General features: G+C 37.1%; 1 protein-coding gene across 2 annotated transcripts in view; it reads left to right on the top strand.

Moving 5' to 3' along the window:
* The window catches only part of LOC149550751 (alpha/beta-Hydrolases superfamily protein), a 54933-nt gene extending 37879 nt beyond the window's left edge, over positions 1–17054 (top strand). For both annotated transcript variants that reach the window (XM_089786305.1, XM_089786307.1), the window contains exons 4-14: positions 1716–1844; positions 1984–2070; positions 2184–2237; positions 14690–14780; positions 15073–15143; positions 15288–15357; positions 15439–15491; positions 15595–15688; positions 15795–15892; positions 16383–16470; positions 16801–17054. In XM_089786305.1, the coding sequence (XP_089642431.1) occupies positions 1716–1844; positions 1984–2070; positions 2184–2237; positions 14690–14780; positions 15073–15143; positions 15288–15357; positions 15439–15491; positions 15595–15688; positions 15795–15892; positions 16383–16470; positions 16801–16805 (840 nt within the window). In that variant the 3' untranslated portion in view covers positions 16806–17054. The remainder of the gene's footprint in view (positions 1–1715; positions 1845–1983; positions 2071–2183; positions 2238–14689; positions 14781–15072; positions 15144–15287; positions 15358–15438; positions 15492–15594; positions 15689–15794; positions 15893–16382; positions 16471–16800) is intronic.
* The last annotated feature ends 239 nt before the right edge of the window (positions 17055–17293 follow it).

Raw genomic sequence — 17293 nt, 5'->3', positions numbered from 1 at the left:
TAGGATCTGTTGGTGGCATTGTTCCCGCTCAATTTCCTCCCTTTGATTCCTTTGGGCTAAGGATGTTTGTGCCAACAGACGGGTTAATTGGTCCAATAGTTTATCCACAACAAAGCTCACATTCAGTGCGTCCTACACGATATCCTCGGTCACTTCTTGTCTCGCCTTCCTCCGTACAAATGTTTTAGTAGCAGCTCGTAGCAGCTCGAAACAAAATGCAAAATTCAGTAGTTAGAGCATGTTCTTCCTCAAAAAGCTCTGTGACTTCTGCTTCATTGGTTGTGATATTTTCATGAATAGGTATTTCCATCTAGCCGTTGTGTTCCATTCCCTTCGTTGCTTTTTAGGTTCAATTAACAATGATGCCTAATGTTTTCCCATATGGGTTAAGCAGGAACTTATTGCATGTTGACAGAAAGTAATGTACTCAACACAAAATAAGGAGATAACTCAATGGCATAATGAACATCATATGCAATAGTATTTTCCATATCCTGTTCTCTGAAGGGAGTTCATGCATGTAATGTTCGAGGGGGTTGTGAGGCGAACTGTCGCACCCGTGTAACTCCCTCGGTTATGTATAACTGTTTAACTACCCAAGTTTCTCGACAACATAAATCACAAGCCATACTTCATATTTAAAAAATAAATGACTTTAGACGACCTTTATGGGTTAAATCAGGGTTTAGAAGGGTCATATTACATCCAGGTTCATTTTAATTTAAAAGAATGAGGAAAGTGGGGCCTGGTTTTAGATGCCTATACCCATGGATTCCACTGGTTTCCACCTGGATTCCGACAAGGCCTCGAAGTGGAATCCTTATCCAGATTGCACCAGATCTGGGATCTAGGTTTTTTCGGAGGAATCCAATGCCTTAGCTTTAAAGGTAAATATAAAGGTAATACTTTAGGACCTCAGGTCACTGCCAAGTGAGAGCCACATTGGTGTATGGGACTCTTGTTATGGATACTACCTACAAGGGGTATGCTGTTTGATTTGCCTTATATGTTTCAAACAAGGTGTATAATCCTACTTCTCTTCGGACGACCAGGTTCACTTGCATTATATTAATATGCATATCCAAACAAAATGTCTTGCAGCATATAATTCATGGAATGTGATATGCTTGTTGGTGTGTTCATTTATATGTGGATTTAGTTTAATTAAAGCTCTTTGGTATATTATTTTGCAATACTAAAACATTCAGTTATAACTAAATGACATTTAAGGGGAGTTGATTTTTATCAAGTAGGAGTTAGCTTTTTTGGTTAACATTTCAGAGCAAGTACTTAAAGATACAAGGACCCGCCTCATGGAAAAAAGGCCTTTTGCCAACTTTTCTGGTCTATTTAGGGAAATAATTTCTTTGAAGCCTGTTAGGTTGATGCCAAACTTTTTCTGGATATAAATCCTTTTCATTTTAAAAAATTTATTTCCAATTTTTCTTCATTACACTTATTGGCTCTGAAAGTATGAAAGATATCTTGCTTCCTTGCATGTTAAACGAGATGGATTCTTTATAGAACGGAAAGCATCATAATATTCTTAAATTTCAGAAAATATTCAATTCAATTTCTTCTGGGCCAACTCCCACTATAAATATGTTTCATCAGCATACTAGTTTGCTAAATATTGTGCTTCTCTTCCTCTTTTTGTCAGCAACTGTGGGAAAATTTTCAGTTTGTTCTTTTATGCTGAACATATTCACTCTCAGGGAGGTGAACAAGGTCATTTACCCGTACTGATTGTAAAGCTTAAAGACAGTGAAGTAAAACAAAGACCTGCTGTAGTTTTCCTGCACAGCTCATACAAATGCAAGGAATGGTTGCGGCCATTGCTGGAGGTAGAGAAACTATTCCATATTTAAATTTACATATGCATTTGGCAATTCATCTTTTAACTTGTACTTGAATTTTCTTTCAAAAACTTGGAAAACATTTTGGCCAGATGTATTATATAAACACGTGCAATGTATTATTCAGGCATATGCCTCCCGGGGATATATAGCAGTAGCGGTGGATTCTCGTTATCATGGTGAACGTGCAAAATACAAAACTGCATACAAAGATGTAAGGACATTTTTGTATCGTTTACATTTATTGAAGTTTGATGCATGGTTACTTGAATTCAGATGTCCTGTCTGATAATGTTTTGTTGGGTTAACTGCTATCCTCTGGATCAGGCTCTTGTTTCTTCCTGGAAATCTGGCCAAACCATGCCTTTTATATTTGACACGGTAATCCTATTCCTCACCTCTTTATGTACGCGTTTCTCATTCTAACATGCATGCACAGATTCATGTTTACATATCTCACTTTTTCTCTGACATATTTAGAGTTCCCACATGGTGGGACACAATATCATGTGGAAATAAAATCACAGGATCAAACGAGAGGTTAGAAGGTAAAATGTCAACATAAGCAATAATAATCTAGCTAATTTTCATGTTACTGACCACTGCTAGCAGCCTGTTTGTGTGGTTTATGCGTAATAAATTCCATTTATATGAAGCAATTCTATGCGAGAATTGTTTGGTGCATCTATTATCAGAGTCTTTGAGAACATCATAAAGTTATGGTGTTAGATATGGGGTTTTCCTTTAATCAAGTATATTTCATTTATTCATTGAAACTGAGAGTTGTCCTGTATGCTAACAGTTGTCCCCTTCAAAGCCTTGCTTATGCTATCATTGTGATTTTTTATACTGCTGGTTTCTTCTATCCTAGCTGAAAAGACAAGTTCATGTATTTTACTAGTTTCCTGACTTTGGATAACTTGGTTGAGCTCTCTGGAAATAAGTTTGTAGTTTTTTAAAACAGCGAGGAGGTCCTTCAAAGGCTTATTTCTCTCTGCAGAAAACTGGCAGATTACACTTTTGAGTAAATATCATAGATTCTTTAAGCTTGCGTATTAGGTGTGTGTTAAGAGGTATGCATCTTTGGCTGTTCCTAAACTGTAGTAGCCTCCCTAATGATGCTTAGCTCACAGAATTCACTTACAATAGAGATTTAACACATTCAAATTAATGAATTCATTGAACCAAATGATCACTTATTACAAACAGAAATCTGCATTAAAATAGAGTATAAAATCCTCGATTGATAGTAACATTTTTTACTGGGTTGCTGCTGATTTAGGTTTGGATTTGGGTTCATATATGGGTTTAAGCTATGTTACTAGGTCCACATCCTAGACCCTCAAATTGGGTCCAGTTTCGACTTTGGGTACAATCTAGGTGTGCATAGGTTGTGTGCCCAGCCCTGTGGGTCTGCATATCAATGGATTTGCGGACCCACAACACCCCTCCGAAGTTAAAAGTCATTTGTTCATTTTTTACTTTTTGCTGTCTAACCCTAAAATGCACCATATGAAGACTCCAAACAGTCATTCATTTCACTTTTTCTCTCTCCATCTAGCCAGTTTGAAGTGATATGATTGCATTCAAAGGAAATCGATTGTAGAGTGCCAAATACCTTCCACAAAGCAGATTTGAGTGTTTAAAGTATGCATTTCAACCATATTCATTAGTTTTTTGATAGATTGTTTCAAGTTTTTGATGAGTTTTAATTTTTTTCAAGTTTGCGAAGTAGTTTTCAATTATACTTTTTTTCCCATTTTCTTATAGATTGCAACAAGGAGTAGTCAAAGCCTAATGGTTGGGGAGGGATCTCTAAATTTAAAATTGGTAAAACGTCTCCTTTATGGAGACACAAAGGAGACACACTACTGATTTTCACAACTTCATGGAGGTGGGGGGTTTATTTGGAAATGTAATTTTTGCAACTTACAATATAAAAGCTCCTATGACAGAGTCAAACTTCATTTTTTGGGCCCTGGGAGCAAAAAGAAATTAATGTGTGAGGGCCTAGGGCTAGATAACAAGGGGGGCTAGGGCTAGATAAGAAGGGGCTGTCAGCTAGACCTATAGCAACACTTATAAAAGAACAAGATGCTGACAAATTGATTGCAAAAGGAAAGCAAAGTGGCTATAGTTCCAGGTCAAAAAAAACAATAATACCACCCTCTCAATCTGCCTCTAGACATCCCTTCTTGCCTATGCCTTCTATGGAGGGTGAAGATGTAAAACTGCAAATCACCACTCACAAGAGAGGTCTATTAAAGAAGGTATTTAAAAATAAGGCAAGAGATATTGCTGATGAAATTAATTGCATGTTGCCTCTTTGTTAATGTTTTTCAGTTTCCATTCAACTTGATGATATCATCACATGGAGGGAGATGGTGATAGCAATGAAAAATGCATCTTTTTAGTTATACAAGTCTAGGATTTGAAAAGGTTTGCACCATCTTATTGGCAAAAGAGAGAAAATACATAGAGACCCCATTTAAACCAGTTAGAGATTCTTGGGCTCAATTTGTCTATTGCTTTTGATGGATGGAAAGATTGCAAAAACTGTACGTTGATCAATGTTATTGCTGTGACCCACAAAGGGGCAATGTTTTTGAGGGCATTTGACTATGAGGGAGAAGTGAAAGATGCAAAGTTCATTTCTAGGATTCCAATTGATTCCATAGAGGGGGTGGATCATGATAACGCGCTCTAAATAATTACAGACAATGCAAAAGTTTGCAAGGCTGCAGGTGCTTTGGTAGAGGCTAGATATGAACATATTTTCTGGACACTGTGCTTGTCAAGGTTGCATGGGTACTCGTACCCACAGCCCTGGTACTCATACCCGCGTACTTGCATACCGGGTACACATATCCCACGTACTGGGTACTCGGTGGAGAGCATCATAGCAAAGGACCTTGATTAAGATTCTGATTTTTTTTTTGGTTTTTTGTTTTTGTATTAGCTGCTTGTTTATCAAACTTAATTCAATACCAAATCAGTTTGAAACTTTGATACTAATTAACAATAAACTTTATCACTGTTCAAGTCATAAGTTTATCATTTGCAATATGTCATTGTCATATGGTTTAGGATCTTCTTGTTCATGTTTAAAGTCTGCCTTCGTTGTTATGTATCTAAGCATTTATCATGTATTATTATTTCAAACATATAGCAAATCTGAAACTGAAAACAGTACATTACATTTGCAAACTTTATCACTGTTCTTGTTTTGAAAAACCATTGTCATCACTCATAATTTCAGATTTTTTATAAATATAAAAGTATAATTTTTAAATAAGTTTGACATACCCAAGTACCTCCGTCGCCTATTATGAAAAATACTTTAAACATTCAGCAATAACATATATATATATATATATATATATATATATTTGACTTATGGCTCATATTTTCAAATTTCTTGTTTTGAATGCTCAATGTCATGACTCATGACAGATACTTTGATTTTTATATTTTTTATAAAATATTAATTATATAGAAAAAATTAGGCATACACAGTACCCCCGTCCCCTATTTTGAAAAATATGCGTACCCGTACCTGTTCCCGTTCCCGTACCCACGTACCCATGCAACCTTGGTGCTTGTATACTTGCTCAATTTGGTGATGCTTGGCGCTTAAATAGAATGGGTGAAAGAAATATAGGAGGGTGAGGAGATTCACATGTTTGTGACAAACCACCATATGTCAAAAGCAACTTTTCAAAACTTTATCGAGATTGGAATTATTGGAGGTAAATTTTAAAATTAAATTTATTTATTTTCATTTATCATTTTATGTCATGTTTTGCATAATTGAATAAAATATTTTATGTTGTTTACATATTTTAATGTGTTATTATTAATATGTTATTAGGTTGCTGAAGCCTGGTTTGCATCTCACACAATCATTCTAAGACGACTTGTGAAGGTGAAAGAACTATTGTCACAGATGATTATTAGCAACCAATAGGGTATCTAGAAGTAAGCAGATACAATGAGGGCCCAAGAGGTGAAGGCATTGTTGTTAGACGATGATTGGTGGGCTCATGTGGATTATGTATTGGAATTCACCAAACCTATCATGTCTATGCTTTGGATTGTTGGCATAGATAGGCCATGCTTGGGGAATGTCTATGATAGCTCAGACACAATGTTAGAGAAAATAAAATTGGTAAGCTATAGTACATTCCTATATCCTTCTCTATTGAGAGATATCTAAATTGACATTCACATAATTTAGTTACTTACATCAAGGTAATATACATGAATATCATTGGATATCCCAAGTAATGCAAATGAGAGAATGATCCTGAGAACACCTTTTGTAAAAGGGTGGAAGCAATATATCTTTATCGTTTGGAACAAGATGACCCCACCTCTATCTACCTGGTGCAATAGCGCATAAGTACTTTCTATTCCAAGTAGAGTGCCACAAGAGATTTTGAAGTTGCATGGCTATAAGAGGGCACTTAGTATATTCTTCAATGATCCAGACTTGGGGGCAGCTACTAGGAAAGAATTTGGATTGTTTATCTAGGAAAAGATCTCATCCCTATTTTTGTTAGTGACCAAAGCAGAATGGATGCTATTTTATAGAGGTACCTTCATAGTAAAGATTTTATGTACCTCCAACCTCTTGCAGTTTTTCTTTTTCATTTTTCTTTTTCTTATTCTTTTTGGCCACTTATATTGTAGAATTTAACACTTACCAATTTGAATTTATGTTGTTTTTATTTATTTTTTATTTTTTATTTTTCTACCCAAGTTGCAAGTTCTTCTTTCGCTGAGTGGAATTGGAGTATATACTCCTTTATCCACTTAGTGAAGTGTAATTAGTTGGCTGCAAAAAAATTGGAGACCTAGTGTATATTCATACCAATTGTACCTCTTGGCATGTAAGGATCCAAAATACAAGAAGCAGAGAATGATGATAGGATGATGATGATGTGGATGACAATGATGATAATATACCACGTGGTGCATCTAGTGCTAATGGAGCCAGTTTGAGTTCTCATGGCGATGATGATCTACTTGTACCCACTGAAAATGCCATAGATGATTATTTTGATAATCCCTTTGATGATTGATGAACACTTTGATGAACATTGAACACTGAATCATGTTTCAAAGTTTAATGAACTATGATTTCATTTTGTAATTTGATAATTCAATGTTATGGTTTTCATTAGAGTCATGCTTTAATGTTTATCTTTGGTATTTGGCATTACTCAATGATCAAGAATCGTAATGTAAAATGATTTAGTTTAATACACACACACACATAAGTACCCATACATACCAAAATTCAAAAGAAAATTCATGTGACCATGCATTGGCATCTTGTATCCAAATCCATTCCTGAGCCTGAACTAGTAACTTAGGGTTCAATGAATAGGTTCGCCCATACGACAAAATTTTGAAATGGGGTTTGAGTTCCATTGTGAGGTTTTCACACCATTACTCTATTGCAAATGGGGATCCCTCCTTTTCACTTTGTGGTGGGGTAGTTGTCCTTGGTATTCTTAGTATAGTGAAAATTTTCAAGTCTCTGTGTATAAGAGATCGGTTTAAGCAATTACAGAGTCAAGTCAGCCAGGGATATGAGGTAGTGCTGAGAAAAGAAAGTTAAAGATGTGGAACTAGATCAAGAGATTTGTCATGGAATGAATTAGCCAAAGCATAAAAGGATGAAGTCAAGATGCAAAGAAAGAAGAGGAAAATTAACTTGAGAAGGAGCACTGATGGATGCGTGTTGATTCCTGAAATTTGATTCTCTTTAATTTTACTAGAATCTCCCAAAATCTAAAATCTCCATTGCAACTCCTTTGAATCTGAAATCACTCTCGAACATCCTGACAGTATATAATAAAATATAACTTAAAAAGTATACTTAGATGCTATATTTTATGTAGTCCGCTCTCCCATTGACCGTCTCAATTTGCATTTTCCAAAACACCTTGTTCTTGACAAGTGTGGAATTGACACTTGCCTTGTATAAGATTGTACTTAACTAGTTCAAAATCTGTACTTGTCAAGTAAAAGCAATATTCTCCCCCACTTCCATGCCTTCAGGTGCAAGAGTTTCAAGGAAAATGGCAACATGAACTAGAGAAAAGTTATAAAATAGAAAAACAATCAATAAAGGAACACCTTGTGCTTGACAAATGCAAAGTCCACAATTGCCTACGATGTTTTGCAAGGTAGTTTTGGAAGAAGGAGATGCTTGGAAAACAATGGATGGTGGCAAGGTCAAGCTCAAGGACTTCACACAAGAATCCACAAATGGCCAACCTCCCATTAAAGAAGACAGGCTCAAAATTTCAAACCAGAAGGTGGTTTGAGATCGAGGATAAGGTGAAGATGTAAGTTCAAGATGGAGATCAAGGAACAAACTATGCAGGATAATGATCCAAGTAAGAAAAGGATTATCAAACTTGAATTCCCTCTCGGAGTCCAAGTTCAATTTGACCAAGCAAAGTAATCTAGTTACATGAAACTTTTAGAACATCAAGGCCAAAAAGTCGAGAATTCAAGTACAAATAGAAGAACAAGCAAATGCAATGAGAATATTTCCAAACGATTCATGAAGATATTTTCTGATCTCCAAGGAATTGATCAAGTCTATAAGTATGCTAAGGTGGTGCTCAGTCATTGTCAACCAAGTGATTCAGCAAGAGATATTTTCAGACCCCCAAGGAATTGTTCAAGTCTATAAGTATGCTAAGGTGGTGCCCAATTGTTGTCAACCAATCAAAAGACTCCAACTACACGTGTTCAAGCACATCCAATCAAATCAGGACAAGTGTACTTGTGGAGCTCACATGATACTTCTATGTAGCCTATTTTCTCGTTTGCTGTCAAAGGCATTGTAATTTTCTTATTGGCCCACAAGGTGGCACCTTCATATAATTGACCAAGCATTTTATGTTTGCAGTTGTTAGTTGGATTAGAGCTTTGTTGGCTAAATCTCGACCCTTGATCTTGAATTGATCTTGATACTTCATTGTAATTGAACAACTATTAAAGGCCAAGGCCTTCTCTATAATGTTCCTAAGTACAGAGGGGCTGAAACTAGATGGAGATTAATTGCTAAGGCTCATGCAACGTGTTTTAGTAGAGGTTGTACGATATACAAGGCACAAGAGTAGCCCCACGGGGTCTATACTCTGACCATACGATGGATATAAGAAAGCCTATACAGTGTGGAAAGACAAACCATACGGTGCAAGGAGGGAGTCCGTACGGGTGCAGACCAAGAAGGCCGTACGGTGGTATTGGATGGGTAGCCGTACAGTAGATGCAACTGTCCATACGTCAAAGGAGGGAGAGGAGGGATAGGCTATACGGTAGTGGGGCCTTGGCTGTACAGTAAAGCAATGGGTTGATGAAGGATGTACGATATCTGTTTGGGCTGTAGGTTGATGTGTTGTGAGGGGTGTAAGGTATTACAAGTTGCGTCAATGATTTGGACCGTGCTTAGAGTTATTCGTACAAATGATTGCATCCATCAAAGACACCAAACAACGCCAATACAAATACTGAAAACCAAATCATAGATTGATGCAGATATAAGTATTTGCAAATAAAGATAGTGCGCGGAATTGTCAGATCTAAGAAAAGTAATACAACAAATGAATAGGTTGAGGGTTGAATCCCAGTGAAACCAGAAAGCCGAGTAGGGAAGGTCTTTTACTTCCGAAATGACAAACAACATAGAATCCCAACGGGAATTAACAGCACAAAGAAATAATCCAAATTGCATACCAACAACTACCTACAAGCCGTGCTTAAATACCCGTCGAGGAAACCTTTTCGAGGGTGTACAAATATAGTTGACAGCTACACCTACCTACGAAAACAAAAATAAAAATGGGTCCGAGATATACTAAATCAATCGGCCCATTAACAAAAGTTTGATTAAATATTTCTTTAATGATGGAAACATTACACTCCTTTCGTCCCAAAATTTGCTTGTCCTCAAGAAAATGCAAATCTGATTCTTGGAAACATTTTGTAGTCGGCTTCTTTAATTTCGAGTGAGGTACCAAGTAGATCTTATTGCCGTAGTAAATGATATCATCAATAACTTTGTATCTTTCATCATGTATATAACCATCCAGCAATTGACATTCAAAATGGTTCTTGGAGTACTCGACCAATGGATGGCCCTGCCAGTTATCCAAGGAATGGGGTAAAGTGCTAACTGTCATGTTTTTTACTTGCAATGTTTGGGATCATAGCATGTTTAAAAATGGCCTCCATCTTCTTGATTGTGACTTCCCTCGATCCTTTATTCGACATTCCTCTTAACAACACCTTCTTGCCATCCATCTCGGATGTGTAAGTCCATCCTCTTGAAGCTTTGGGTGTATTGGTCAAGGGTTTCCATCCATTGGATGCCCAGTATGACATCAACATCAACCAAATCTATGACAAAGAAATGATTTGTCAAGGTATAGTTTCCCATGGAAATTTGTAGCCATGGGATCACATGAGTGTCGGGTAACAAGGTTCCTCTAGCTACGTTAACCTCAAATTCTCCATGCTCTACTGCATGCAATCCCTTACTAGTGACCAAAGATGAATTGATGAAATTGAGTGTGGTGCCACTATCAATCATGACTGTGACTCGTTTCCTATGAAGTGTGCCACAAACCTTGAAGATACTACTTCCAATCATGTGTAGTGAGGGTAGCAATGGAACCCCCTTTTTGTATTAGGGCATTTATTCTCTCTTGCTGGTTAATTTCTTCTTTGGTTACTATAGGTGCTTGTCCATCATCGTCATCAAGAAACACACCTCGATGTAATTAGTTCCCTTCCCAAGGCAACAATGACTAGGTCCCAATGGTTCCTTGCACGTGAAAGTGAGCTTTTTCCTTTAGAGCTCTTGTCAAGAGTCTTCATCCAACTAAGGATTTTTCTGAATTGGCTCTTTGTTTTTGTCTTCTTGTGGGGTCGATGTTGGTGTAGCTATGTGAGTTTTGGAGGAAGATGAGGCTATGTCACACACTTTCTTAATAGCTTCGTTGAGTGTGCACAAGTTGAACCCGTTGATCCAACCTCTCAAAGGCTCTTTCAGCCCATCCATGAATAACACGATTCGACGTCTTTCAGAGATGTCTGTGACTAGTAATGATAGCCTTTGGAACTCAGTGATGTAATTGTTTGCCGTTCCTGTTTGCTTTAGCTAAGCTAGATCTTTGAAGTTTAGTTTGGGATCCTTCCCATCAAACCGGTCAATGAGTCTCTCAGTGAACTCGAGATAAGAGGTTACTTGGTCGTGGCTGAGAGTGACCAATACATGGTGCCACCACTCTTGCACCACTACTTCTAGATGGAGTGTTGCGAACTTGATTACTTCGTCTTCGAGCATCGGCTTGAGTTGGAAACAGGTGTTTGCCTTCAGAACACATGCCTGTGCGGTAATGGCTCCAGATCCATCAAATGGCGATAAGTTTACTTTTCCGCACCTGAATATCTCATTCTTAGATGAACAGTCTCTATAAGATATATCATCTTCCATATTCACATTGCTCCAATCTTCTCGAAGTTTTTCTTGCATTTCCTGAAAAGTGGGCTCTCTTTCTTTGCGTGGTGCTTCCATCCTTGGAAGGAAGATGGGTATTGAGGGTCGAGAATGAGAGGGTTAAAAGTTTTTCCTTCTCGAAACAGAGTCGTTGCTATGCCCATTTTGCTCTCTTGTTGTCTTTCTCTCGGCCAATTTTTGTAGTGCTTCCTGCATAAGCCTTTGGGCTTTTTTGATTTGCATTTGGTTTCTGTGGAGCTCTTTTAAAAGATTCATGAGTTCTGTCATAGGATCCTAATGATCTACCATTCTACCAACAAGGTTATTTCATCTTCTCCTTCAGGTATAAACTTGCATTCACTTCCACAATCTGGCAGAATCACTGGCTCGGATACCACTGTAATGTTCCTAAGTACGGAGCGGCTGAAATTGGATGGAGATGAATTGTTGAGGGTGGTGCAATGTGTCTTAGCAAAGGCTGTATGGTATACAAGGCACAAGAGTAGCCGCATGAGTTTGATCGTATGGTGGATATAAGGAAGCTCGTATGGTGTGGAAAGACATGCTGTACGGTACAAGGAGGGAGTCCGTACGATGATGGGAAGGGGAAGTACAAGTGCATACCAAGAAGGCCGTATGGTGGTATTGGATGGATAGATGTACAATAGATGCAGTTGTCCGTACGTCAGAGGAGGGAGAGGAGAGACAGGCTGTATGGTAGTGGGGCCTTGGCCGGACAGTAAAGCAATGGATTGATGAAGGTTGTATGGTATCTATACGGGCTGTAGTTTGATGTGCTGTGAGGGGTGTAAGGTATTACAAGTTGCGCCAATGATTCCAATTGTGCTCAGAGTTATCCATACAAATGATTACATCCGTCAGAGACACCAAACAACACCAGTACAAATATTGAAAACCAAATCGTAGATTGATGCAGATATAAGTATTTGCAAATAAAGATAGTGTGCGGAATTGCCAGATCCGAGCAAAGTAATACAACAACGGAATAGGGCGAGGGTTGAATCCCACCGAAACCGGAAAGCCAAGTAGGGAAGGTCTTTCACTTCTGAAATGGCGAACAGAGAATCCCAATGGGAATTTGCAGTATAGAGAAATAATCCAAATCGCATACCAAGAACTATTGACAAGCCGTGGTTAAATACCCATTGGGGAAACCTTTCCGAGGGTGTACAAAGATAGCTGATAGCTACACCTACCTACGAAAACAAAAATAAAAATGGGTCTGAACTAAATCAATTGGCCCATTAACAAAGGTTTGATAAAATATTTATATAATGATGGGAACATTACATTCTCTTTTTTAACCCATTATATTAGAGATAGGGTAGAGTAGGGAGAGTCTTGTTGAACTTATTTCCATAATGCTATCAAGGTATTAGCTAATTACTTGTTGGTCTTCATGGTGGATTACTTGTGTTGCTTTGGAGTGTTGTATGGTTTCTACATTTTCTTAGTCAAAATAGGATTTTATTCATATTGATTAGAAGTAGTGTTTAGTTAACTAGAAGATATTTTGGATGCATCTTTGTTGAACTTACATAGACTATACCACTAGCTGCTTGCTGATTGTAACTTTTCTTTGTGTGGTCAGCTGGCATATTTAGAGCTTTACTTTGATTATTGCTTGCATGTTGATATGCATCGATGGATGGTGTTAATAGAATGGTAATAGTTTGAACGCCGCATATCCACCTTAGGAGATTGCACTATAGCTTGATCAATGTTGATGGCTAAACTAAGTCTAGTAGAATCATAAAGCCGTACAACATCTATTGCATTCTTGGAGTACAAGCTTTCTAAACCATTTACCTCTACAATTTGTTCAATTAGAAGTAGTTGAAGAAGTTGATGTCCACTGAATGAACAATGTAATTCCCTTTTTGATACCTAACATATCACATCATAAACCTAAGTGAAGGTCCACAATAAGAAGGAACCGTGGGAAATCTCATTGATCCAATAATCCATATGTCTTGTTTAGCATAGGAGCATCCTTATTCAACAGAGTTGAAAATTTGGTGTTTCATCTGGAATACTAAATAGTTGATTCTGCCTATTGTAGTGGCACAAATCTCACATCAACAGGCCCATTAGTACAACACACACAAATGCAACTTAGAAGCACGATTCAAGATTACAATGTCACATGGTATTGTATAAACACTATAAACTTGTACTCATAGCATCATTGATCATACCAATTTATATCTACTGCTGTTTTACTTTTGAAGATAGATGAGCTAGTATAAATGGATATTGTACCAGTAATGAAGGATGGAGAGAGGCAATGGCCGTCATCATTTATTCAGCTGCCTCATTTGGGTTTCTCAAATCCTCAGGTTACAAAAACGGCTTGGGCCATAGAAATGTTATCAAAATAAGATGGGCTTGTTTATGCTTTGTGAATAATCTTTTTCATTTTCTTGAAACAGTCAACATTGCAGAAAAAATTGAGAGGGTTGACGTGGTTGATTCCGAAGGCCTCCTTTGCTGCCCTCAACAACTCTACGATTATTTTTTTCTGCATTTTTTTGCTCCAGTTCATCATCAATCCGCCTAAGTATGCCTAGGTTCATCCTCGACTCTTCTGTACGAACTGGCCCACCTAAGAACGAACCCTATTTGAACACAAAGGCGGACCGAACCAGGATCTATACCTTGTTTGAACCGAACTGGTAAGAGGCCTTGAGACTGGCAGATCCGGTAACTAACTAGCTGTGGTAAAACATGTTGTATATAAGAATCCAAGCCATAAGAGTGGATCAAAGGGTTAAACAAAATAATGACAATCCTTTCTTTTTGTTTGAATTTTGGTTTAGAGTTGTTTGAAATACAAAACTAGTAAATGATGCAATCAAACGAAGGCACTACAGAGAAAACAAAATCACTTAAAAAGTTAAGAAGAACTGAAGGGAGAATGAGCCAACTTTGTGAAGTATAATAGACCTAAAGTAGAGTTAGGGAAGCTCGGTTGTGCTTCCTATCAATGTTCTGATTTTATTTGAAATCATGCTGAAGACTATAGCTGTGCACTATTTCATAGCTATTACATTGTAAATGTTTTTAAGGGGTTGCTGTTCAAGAGATTAAGAACAGGTTAAGAGGCAGAAGCTTCTATATGACTATCACTGAATACTTTAATCCATAGGCTACCTCTAATAAATTGATAATACTTCATTTGAATACAGCATTAATTATTTATCTACATGCTAATTTGCATTATCAAATTTCATGTACAGCATTATTTTAGAGCAGACATTAATATTCTGACGAATGTGGCACATAGGTGTGGGATCTAATAAAGTTGATGGACTACCTTTCTGCAAGGGAGGATATTAATCCCTCTTCAATAGGAATTACTGGTGAATCACTAGGAGGTGAAGAGTTTCTCTCCGTTGAATATGAAATATCAAAGTAGCTCTAGTATCTTGCTTTAATGCTTCTGAAAATGGCCATAACCATTCGATCCTTGATAGGAGTTACCAGCTATAAAGAGAATCACAAAGCTATACTTTAGGCTGTTTGATGGTTTGTGCTTGTCAAGCATTTGAAATGATTCTGTGTCCACTATAAAACAGATGGAAAATTTTGATTTTATTTTATGAATGTCGAAAACTGGCTTTCAGTATCTAATTAGCACTGGTTTGTAACTTTGGTATATTTGTGAAGGAATGCATGCATGGTTTGCTGCTGTTGCCGATCCACGATATGCTGTGGTGGTTCCAATCATTGGGGTTCAGGTGTGAATTAAATCTGTTTAATTTAGAATCTTCAGTTATTTATTCCTTTTTGCAATAATGGTCTACTGGCAGTTCAGTCTTTGTGATATCATATTTGTGAGACAAATAAGTCTGTACAAGGAATTGATGAAACTAAATGTCCAGGGTTTTGGATGGGCCATAAGAAACAACAGATGGCATGCTCGAGTTGCAAGTATACAAGGTGCATTTGAAGGTGAGCACTTCAAGACAATTTATTTCATTGATTTCATTCCTAATCCATCTCAATAGTCAGTGGTTTTTTTTTTGATCACAGAAGCCAAAAGTGATCTTGGCAAGCCTTCTATAGATGCTGAAGTAGTCACAATGGTAGGTGCTACCACTTTGTCTATCCGCTTGAGGAAAATTCTGCTACTATTTTAGTTACCACTCTCTTCAATCACCTGAATGAGTCATTGATCTCATGAATTAGGTATGGGACAAAATAGCCCCTGGTTTAAGAGATAAATTCGATGCTCCAAACTCAATTCCATCAATTGTGCCACGGCCACTCTTGATTCTGAATGGTATATTTGTTTGTTTATGTATCTCGCGTTATGGTATTGGCACAGAGCCTATCCAAAAGCTTGCATCCTGAATAACTACTGAAATTGTAGCAGTTAATAATTACAGGTGAAAAGGATCCTCGATGTCCTGTTGAAGGTTTGGAAGAAACAATATCTGTAGCAGAGGAGATCTATAATAAGGCTAACAGTTCAGAGAACTTCAGGGTGTATATTTCATCTTCTTAGTTTCTTCTCCTTCAGTCTCTAGAGGATCTAAATTTGTTCAGTGAAAATGTTTTCAACTGTGTTAATAACTTAATATAGTAATGCACATAAATCATATGCATGGTGATTAGTATAATTTTCTGTGTGTACCTTAAATGAGAAGACGATATGCTTATTTGTTTAGTTCCCTCTGAATCTATTTAATTTTGATATAGTGTATTGGCATCCATTTTGTAATTGTTTTAGCAAAATTGTACTTGTCAAAGCTGAATGTGATTAATTTGACGAGGGATGCCTCATGGAACTTCATTACTTGGTTTATGCGTTGTGCTATGCGCTCCTAATATGGTTTACTTTTTATCTTTATAAGGTCCTAATAAGGATTGTAAAACATGAACATTAGTTCCTGAAGACTGACTTTTTCAGACACGATTAATTTTAAAGCTTTCTATGCTGCATGGCTGACAGTTCATCTGTTGTTGAATTCCAGTTTATTGCAGAACCTGGTATTGGGCACTGCATGACACCTTTCATGGTTAAAGAAGCCAGTGTTTGGTTTGACAATTTTTTTATGACAGGTAATACTCCTTGTAGTACTGAGGTTGAATACCTCATCTAAAATAGTCAGGAGATCTAGTCCAGCGAATAATTTTCCATCCTGAATCAAATAGTGGAGCAGTTTCTAATTTGACTCTATGATTAGTTTTGTTTTCTGGGAATGTGTGGGTATATGATATTTGTGTTGTATTTCTGTGAAATATTGTCAGCTAGAGTAGACCAAAACTACTCATTTGTGCCAACTTCATAGGGACAGTAGTATTTTGCGAAGTGTGGAAAAGTCATTTGTGTTCTAATAACTTAATATGTCCATTGGTTCTAAACTAAATTCGAACCTCCTGTTTTTGCAGGATGAATGGATAAAAGAGTGGTTGGGGTGTCTCTTGCTTGTTTTCTGACATTTACTGCTACAGCATCAGTAACTGGAACTAGGAAATAAATTGCATAGTGATGATGGATATTTATTGGTGTCATATAAAATCCATATTAATTAGCCTGATGACAATGTGGGGCAAAAACATATTGATAGTGGACAATATGCAACTCTATCAACTCTACTTTTGTCTAATGGGGATCTAATAATAAGGAACAATTTTTTTGACTCTCTTCTGTGCAGGAGATGGTGCACAAAGGGGATCTAATCCTCCCAAGCTATCAATCTGTGAATCTGGTTTGAGCAAGCAAAAATGTTTTTTTTTTGGTTTTTATCCCCAATTTCAAGCTAATTTAACCATTTATATTCCTCACTGATATAATTTATGTACTTCAATTGTGTATATTTAATAATGATATTTCATTGAAGCATAATTATAATTGAATGTGATTGACATAATTATAAGATAA

The sequence above is a fragment of the Cupressus sempervirens genome, chromosome 6 (assembly GCF_028749045.1).
Source record: "Cupressus sempervirens isolate cs-2001-9-10 chromosome 6, ASM2874904v1, whole genome shotgun sequence".
NCBI lineage: Eukaryota > Viridiplantae > Streptophyta > Pinopsida > Cupressales > Cupressaceae > Cupressus > Cupressus sempervirens.
The sequence above is the reverse complement of the archived record's forward strand: the minus strand, read 5'-3'. Positions and strand labels throughout refer to the sequence as shown.